Source organism: Nematolebias whitei, chromosome 7 (genome assembly GCF_014905685.2).
Source record: "Nematolebias whitei isolate Nwh7 chromosome 7, NemWhi1, whole genome shotgun sequence".
NCBI lineage: Eukaryota > Metazoa > Chordata > Actinopteri > Cyprinodontiformes > Rivulidae > Nematolebias > Nematolebias whitei.
In genome coordinates, this window is record NC_056504.1 from 32,657,591 (window position 1) to 32,666,797 (window position 9,207).

The 9,207-nt window shown below is 35.8% G+C and overlaps 1 protein-coding gene across 1 annotated transcript in view; it reads right to left on the minus strand.

Annotated features, from left to right (window-relative positions):
• Positions 1-9,207, minus strand: part of atg7 (ATG7 autophagy related 7 homolog (S. cerevisiae)) — a 93,755-nt gene that overhangs the window by 37,067 nt on the left and 47,481 nt on the right. The window contains exon 17 of the mRNA XM_037679403.1: positions 5,900-6,022. Coding sequence (XP_037535331.1) covers positions 5,900-6,022 — 123 coding nt within the window. The remainder of the gene's footprint in view (positions 1-5,899; positions 6,023-9,207) is intronic.

Genomic DNA, 9,207 nt, shown 5'->3' on the forward strand with positions numbered 1-9,207 from the left:
GGATGGATGGATGGATGGATGGATGGATGGATGGATGGATGGATGGAGGAAGCCGCATTGCCCAGGCAAAATTAAGATGTTTGACCATTAAATAAACCCTTAATAAACGCAATGGGTCAGCAGTGACGCATAATAAATGCATCTTACATGCCAAAGCGACTTATGTTTTTTCCCTCTTCATGATGCTTTTTTTGAATGATGCGATTTATACTCCTGAGGGACTTATACATTGGAAAATATGGTACTAGCTTGAGTTTTTGTCCTAAAACTGTTAGAGAATGATGTTTATAAAATGAAGGCGCTTTCATAATATGCTGTGGCTGTAAGCTTCAAAGAACATTTGATATTGGTGCCAGAAACTTTAGATGTCAACTTTAATCCATGAGTGGCACTCAGCCACGTGATGGAAAAAGCATCCAAAACATGTGCAATAACTAGAAATAAATGATTTTGTTGTTTGTGTTGCTGCTGGTTCTTTCAGTTTCTTATACAGGCTTGTAAGTCTTAACATTTAGTGATGCAAGTGTTCTTAGTTTGAGCAGTAGATGTTGGTGATCGACCAAAGACGGCTCTAGAATCTGACATTACAAAAACATGAAAACAAAGAAATAAACATTGATTTAAAATGTTTAACTATATTTTGACTTATCTACCAATTGGTAGGCGAGTGCATGATTTTGTACAAAACATGCTTTTTGTGATCATAAGTGCAATTTTAAGTATTTTTAAAAAACTTGGTTTTGGAAAGGATTTGCAGTCATTTTAGGAAGGTTAAGATTTAAGACATTGCAATTTTGTGATTCAAAAGCTGTTACAATATGAGAGCGAATGCTTTCTGCAGGTTCTCCTCTTGATGGTGATGCTAACTTTTTTAATCTAATGTTCAAGATTAAAAACTAAAGAACACAAACTTTAAGTTTGCCACTTCTATCTTATATATTCAATACATAATGCTAAAATATTGGCAAATTCACTTTTTTCACACATATAAAATACTCATCTATTTTCAAATTCGTATGTAATATCATCTGGGGGTAATGCAAAGCAGAAGAAATGTCTCTTTAGCCTCCAAACTGGTAGAATTCCAGTAATCTTTCTTTATGTGTAAATGAAGAGGAACAAGAACTTCCCAGACCAAGTTAGTACTTGACCATCTTCCAGTTGCATGCAAGAAAACAACAATTAAGACAACAAGCTGTGACCAACACAGAAGATTAAAACATCCAGAGACAATTTTCAACAGTGCTTCAAACCTCTAACTATAGAGTTTAGGGATGAATGTTACATTTATAAGAAAGAAACAGTCACAAATAAATAACAAAAGCAAAATATTACGAGACAAACTTTCATCAAAGTTCCAAACATTTTTGTTTGAACCACAGTCATGGAGAACAGGCAGTCATAATTGTGTGAGTGTGTGTGTGTCTAGCTGTCTTTCGGCCTTTTGGTAAAATATCTCACGAACCACAGAACACATTTTAATGAAACTCCTAGAAAGTAACCACTGTACGTATGAACATCTACAACTGATTAACTTCTGGAGGTAACTCAATTCAAGATGGCTACTAGAACAAACCAACCTTCACAATAAAAAAATGGTGCAAATATTTAAAGATATTAAGCTAAAATTTGGTGGTGGTAGCTAATCCCAACACATACCTTTTAGTGTTAACAGATTATAAATACATTTGTTTAAAACTTGGATGAATGCTACTTTCATTTAACTTTTATCTTGTCGGTCTAACAGAACCTGACATCTCTTAACAGCATTCACAAGCAGACATTCATTGGACATTATAAAGTGATTTATTCCAAGTTATTCAATATAACTTTTTTTTAGTACAAATAGAGATCCAGTCATGAATAATTAACATGAGACATGGTAAATATTTCTTGCTAAAAACGTGGTCTCATGAGGGGTTAGGAGGCAGCACGCTGCATAAAAATGTTTGAAATACATGTAACTACTTTGGCAGACGGCAGATTCATAGTACATTTTCCACCCCGCCGTGCTCACACCACAGTTTGAAATCTTAGCGAGTTTGCTTACACAAAGAAGCCATTCATTTGGGCTTGTGCATGACTTATGAACACTCACACTCAAAGACACATTCAAGGACGCATGCACAACTTTCACTCAGTCTAAAATTTGACAGAACTTGAACAGCCCCAAAATCCCACGATGACCACATAAAAAGCACTTCTCGTGTTACAAACTCACCAAAAATAGGCACTAAGTACATAGTAGTGACATTTGATGACGTAGATTATAGCTTAGAATGGTTGTACATTTGAATGAGCAGAAACACCAACTTTGACTGTCATAAATCCTGCTTTACTATTAATATATAAAAAACAGGTAATAAGAAACTACCAGTGCAAATGGTTATTTATGTGCACTTTAATTCTATGTCACTGTCATCATGATTTATATATATATATATATATATATAGCTTCTAGAGAGAGTATTTAAAACGTAAGTAGCTTCACTGTCAAATTCAGAATAGAATTCAAAATCTTACTTCTAACCTACAAAGCCCTCAACAACCTAGCTCCATCTTATATTACATATCTTATTGTTCCACATTTTCCTAACTCAGAGGTTTGCTATAAGACTGCAGGCTTACTTGCAGTTCCTAGAGTTTCCAAAAGCAGAATGGGAGGAAGATCTTTCAGTTATCAGGTTCCTCTCTTGTGGAACCAACTTCCAGTTTCTGTCCGTGAAGCTGACACATTGTCCAGTTGTAAGACTGGGCTTAAGACTTCCCTTTATGATAAATCCTATAGTTAGTCAGCTGCTATAACCTTAGACTACTGGAGGACAAATCAACCTCATTTCATCAAATGAACAGTTACAAATGCATACAAATGAATAGTTTGTATTTGTAATGATTGTTTCTTGTGCAGAGCCCTGAGACGACTCCTGTTGTGATTTGACGCTCTGTAAATAAACTGAACTGAACTGAATTAAAAAGCCACCACTGGTAGTAACACATTTTACCCAGTAAGGATGTTTATCTGTATATAATATATAATTACAGTACATCCGTACACCTAACACTAAGAATTATTAGTGTTATTAATATACTAGACAAACACTTGTGAAATTTTAGGACAAGACTTAGAATGAGCCACAAGGTTTTGTTTATTTGTTTGTTGGTTTACAGATTAAATTTCAAATATTATACTTTCATGTTTGAGAAAAGCACTACTGTCCCTTCCTGGAACTGAGCAAGAGAAAAAAGTCTTAAGAGGAGGCACTCTAAGTGCAGTAGGTTTTCAAACAGGCAATCTGCATAGAGGAAACGGGCACTAGGACTTCTGGCGCTAGTGGGCTGAGCAATCAAAACAATCTGTGTGTTCTGATGGAAGAGAAAGGGACTGACGCCAGCCTCTTTAACACACTGTCGGCGAGAGGGGGTGGGTAGAGAAGGAAGGAACCAAAGAGATAAAGAAAATGGTGAGAACTAAAGGGAATACTGATAGTAAAAAAAATAAAAAGTTTTTCCATTAATCATTTCTGATTTAATTGTCCAGCTCTTTTCTGTTCTGATGCTAACTCTCTGATCTTTAACATTTTCCTTCACTTCAGTCCAACGCTTGGAACTTTGGTTTGCTCTGTTCTGTTTTTGTTAAATAAAAATGAGTTGTGGAGAAAGTAAATGGGATTTTCCCACAGCTGGGCAGGACCAGACCCAACCCCCCCACCACCCACACTTTCCCATTTTCTGTTTCTTCCTTGTTCTGCTTCTCTCTCGACTCCCTCTGGCTCCTGTCAAAAGGAGTCTTGAGGAAAACCACCCATATTCCAGCACAGAATATTCTGGAAAATCACCAAAACTGTATCCCTCTTGCTGCTCCACAGAAACAAACTGTGTGCTCCTATAGAACAATTAGTTGAAGATTACATGACAAATGTATTACTGCTTTAAAAAAAACATTTGATTACTCCTTCCAAACATGTAGTTTGAAGAAAAAATACATAAAAATGAACTCCCAGAAGAGAACATTGTGTTTTGAAATACTTTGAAAGCACTTCCCAGGATCATAAAACTTCATCCCCATTGGAGCATGGCAGGGTCTATTTGGATAAACATTTTCTGTGCATTTATTTGGGTTTCAGACATGATTGTAAGAAGCTAAGCAAGAAAAGCCATAAGTAATGTTTTCTTTTTTTTCTAACTATGATTTAAAACGTTTATTTGACAATTTCTTGGCTGGGGAAGCATCCAAATGGGATGCCCAAATCACCTCAATGAATCATTTTCAGTGCAGCTTTGTGGCTAAACTTTGGATGCTTGAGCTCTTTATTCTGATTGCCAAATACCTATTTTGTTGCGCATACACATAGCAGTTAAAAATAGACATATCTTTTTAAGTTAACTTTTTATTGACATATAAAACAAGCTTTTTGAAAACCACAAACAATATTTAGTGAATCTGTTAGCACCTTGTTTAAGAGGAAACCCAGAAGGAATGTAAAAGTATGAACAGCACTAGCAATAAAACTCACAAACTTAAATATTTACATAAAGATGGGCAAATCAGAAAAATAGACATTTCTCTGTGATGGATTTAAAAAAATATATTTTTACTTTGGTTTACTGTTGAATTAAATAAAGTGAACTATCAACTTCAAGTCGTAATTTTCTCTGCCTTCTGTATTTGTATAACAACATATGAAGAACCTTTAATTGTGAATAGTCTGCTCAGTAACACTTGGGCCTTGTCCACATGGAAAATGTTTTGTCCAAAATTATCTTTTCTTTTTGTCAGTTCTAAAATTATCCTCATAAAAACACCACAATTTCTAGAAATGTCTTGATTTACTCAGAAACACCTAAAACAACCCAAAATGCTGTGGTAACTATGCCGGGCCTGTAGGTGGCGCTGTAACACCCCTACAAAAATACACCAAAACAGGAAGCAAGGCAAGGAACATCTGCATAAAGCTTGCAGTCTAGGTGCAAAATGTAAACACAACAGCAAGGAAAGGATGCCCTCATATCTTAGAGTTTATATTTTACTAGTATTTTTATTTATTATGGTCATGAGTAAATGTCTCACCTGATGTTCTTTGAAGATCCTTCAAATTAATTTGCTGAACAACTTTTTTGAGACAATGATGATAATATGTTGTTAATAGGGATGAACGATATTATTGGCATTATCGGCCAATATTAGCAATAAATTTAAATATCGGACATCAGCCATCATCAAAATAACTGCATGACAACCCAGTGACAGGGATGCCTGCAGCGCCAACACAACGTTATGACGTCACGCGTGCCTACCTGATCTGATCATGATGGGAGAGAAAGAAGTGAAAATGTCGGCGGTGTGGAAGTTTTTTAAAGTGTCGGAAAATGATAGCAGAATTGCAGTTTGCAATGACTGCTCAGCGTCAGTGATGCAAGGAGGAGTGAAAACTAAGTCCTGCAACACTTCGAACTTAATTAACCATCTCAAAAATAGCCATTCTGACCATTACGATGAGTTCATGGTGGCCAGAAAGGAAAGCGAGAGAGCAATCAACCACGGAGAAACAAAACCAGCACCATGCAGAATAATGTAGTATTTTAATTCCACAACAGAGTTATATATGAGACTATGTAGTCTCTCTTTGTAAGTAGGTCTAAAAAAAAATAATCTGTATTGGTATTGGTTATCGGGCAAATAAGTTTTAACATATTGGCATATTGGACATTGGCCAAAAATCCAATATTGTGCATCCCTAGTTGTTAATACATGATTAAATGATATGAGCATGAGTAATTTATGCCTGTGCACCTGAACATAGTTTGAGACAAAGCCTTGAAATCAAATCATAATGTTTAAAAAGTTTGTGTATGAACGTCTCCGATGGTTTGTGTTAGCATGCGCAGGGTTGCAATTTACCTCTGCAGCCTGCGTCTCTTGGTGCAACAGTGTCAGTCCTGTTAGGTCTTCCAGGAATGAGTGGGAGGAATTAAAAACATTGGACAGAAAGCTGAAGCCTTCCCTCTCATAGTGGTCCAACACCTTAAAAATAAAGAAAAAACAAACACGCATCAATTGTTTGTGTCAACATGCGGGTTTATAATCAATCCTAGGTGTGGATTTACAAACCATTTTAGTTTTACATGCCTTTTTACTAAAATCAGTGTTAAAAAAACAAACAAAAAAACTATGTAATGTCAATGAAAAAAAACAAACCACAACAAAAGCTAAGCTGTTTTTAGTGAAATTATCTGTGCTAATGGTTGCCAGCAGTTTCTCTTTCAACTCCACACCATTTTTAACATTTTTGGGGTCAACAATGGTCGAGGATTATTGCATTTAAAATAATATACCCCAAAACTTTTGAGTTGTATTAATGAGCTACAACTTGGCAAAAAGTACTGATAAAGATATTACCATAAGTAAAAACATTAAATAATGATAATTTTACACAAAATAGAACTTTACTTCTTTGTCCTTGTTCATAATGTCTGTAAACTGAACACTCCCACACATATACTAGAGTTCACCTTGATCTCCCTGCAGGTATGACTTCAAAAACACCCACAGCGTTTCTCCAGAACTTGCACACACACGTATACACACACACATATATATGCCCCCCCCACTCCACCCCGCCAACACACACACATTCTCTGCCCTTTTGACTGACTTCCTAAGATGGTTAAGCCTTTCATGAACGCCTACAGACCCTCCTTTGCAGGTGTAGAGTTACCTCAGCCTCAGACACCTGTGTGTGTTTGTGTGCCTCAACTGCCTTTGTGAGTGTGTGTGTGTATGAGTTGTGTTTGCAGACTTGACCTGGCGTCGCACCACACACAATACACACCGATGTATCCCTAATTCATCTTTTCAACCAATCTTTTCTTTCCTTCCTTCTCTTTTATTTCTCTGATTCTCTCTCTCCATCCACAGGTTCTGCTACCTGAGACGCCAACGGCAAAACCCCCACTTTGTTGAAATGTAGCCGATGATGACACAGAAGGCAACCAGATACCTGGGATGATCTTGTGATAGTCGTTACACACGCACACATACACACACACAGAAGCTACAACTACACAAGACAAAAAAAAGAGACTGCATATGTGTATTATAGTGTTTTTAATAAAATAGCTGAAACATGCACAGTGATTTATCAAGGTCTGTGCTTGATATTTGCTGCCTGCTTCATAAATATTTGTTGGTGAAACACAAGATGTCCCAAATGCTTCACTTGTTGCGCGTGACCGTTAAACTGATGGGATGAGTCGGAGTGTGAAAAACACCTTCTCGATGTGTAGATATATATTTACAATACCAAATGAAGATGCTTTAAAATACTTATTTTTAATTTATTTAAGTAAAACTAAGATGTAAAATAGTAATAAAAAGGAGCCATTAAATGCCTGTTTCACCAACTGTTTTGCACATTTTGTTGTCTTAGTTTAAACTGGTACACCTTGCATTGCTGAAGTTATATTATTGTCATTAATGTTTAACCTCTGTTGTCTCCAGGCATCTTACTGAATGACCAAACACATTAACACATCACATATTTGTTAATGAAATCTGTCTTCTGATAAAAGCTGCCTATGATAATCCCAGGGGTGGACTAGAAGCTGTCATGATTCATGGCTTTCTGGTACAGTACATCAAAAAGTGTTTTAAATTATTATTATTTGACTACGTGGCTTTAATGAGTCTTCCACACTGTGTGAAGTCCAATTCTAAAGCATAGAAGCAAAAACAAGTCCTCTGGCAATCATCTAGAACAGACGTGGGCAACTTAAGGCCCCAAGGCCAAAAGTGGCCGTTGGACAATCTCCATCAGGCCCTCAATATCCTTAGTTTAAAAAAAAAAAACACACAACTTTTTAAATAAAGACTAAAAAAAACAAACAAAAAAAACAGCAACTTATCAATGAGACTTAAGGACATTTAAATTAAACATCTTACACAAAACTTTTTTAAAAACATTTTTTGTCATTGTGTTCCAGAACTAGACTGAACCTTAGAAACACAAATATATAAGTTTGTTTTGCATATTTCTGCTAACATGTATATCATGCTAAGCTAACGTGCATAATTTATTGTCACAAGAAACATTTCACATATGTCTCATATTCCTAAAGGATATTGGAAAGACATGTTGTATAAAGCATGCTAACTATGCTAGAGAAAGCCTGAAAAGGGTCTTCTATGTCTGTCATAAAAAATAAATAAATAAATAAAAAATAAATATATATATACACACATATACATTTTTAAATTCTCTATGGGGCCCTTTGATTGCTTTCAACATCTTGATATGGCCCTTTGGAAAAAAAAATGTTGTCCACCTCTGATCTAGAAATACAGCACACAGTTTAATGAAAAAAACACACCTAAAAGTCTAGTTTGAAGTCAATCACTGAGTCCATATCAAAAATTTAAATGATTCGATTTCTGCTTTTACAGCCCGAGTTAAAGCAACAACCACAGAAGCCGTGTGTGTAGGTGATAAAACACAGTGACCTAACAAGTCTGCATGATTCCTTATGCACATTCCTTTGGTCATTGATGAGATCACTTCAGTCAACACAGTTTGAACCTCTCCTAAGTCTGTCTCCTCGGTTGTGCTTAATGTAAAAGTGCAAACCACTGGAAATGTTTACTGCTTTACAACAGGGGTTCTCAAACTATTTGGGTTCAGGGACCCCTTACAGAGGAAACAAAGTTTCAGGGACTCCCTCACAACCCTCATGTTTATTAAATAATGTTCTTCATTTTGTCTCTTTAATGCAATGGAAATATTTGTGCAACATAAATACTTAAGACCTGTTCTTTAATAGTGTTAATACAATTTTTATACTTTTAAACATGGGGTATTTTTCATTCAAGACACAGTTAATTAACACACATTTTAATTTCAACTTCCAAAAATTACAGTTTTGAGAAAATTAACAGTATCAAAAATCACTTTAAAACTTTATCTATTCACATAATGAACATAAATGTATTGCCACTTCTTCAAATTATTACAGAAAACTGAACAGAATCATAACAGCAGTAGTCACACCAAGTAACAGGGCTTAATTTGTAAATTGATCGATGCCGGAAGGCAAATAGCGTGCGGGCTGGCGGGTCTGGGAGTACTCCGCCAGAAAATTTTGAATAAGTAGATGTGATATCCTGCATTTTGGTGTATTTTAAGGAGATGTTAAACATCTATATGCTTGAAATAT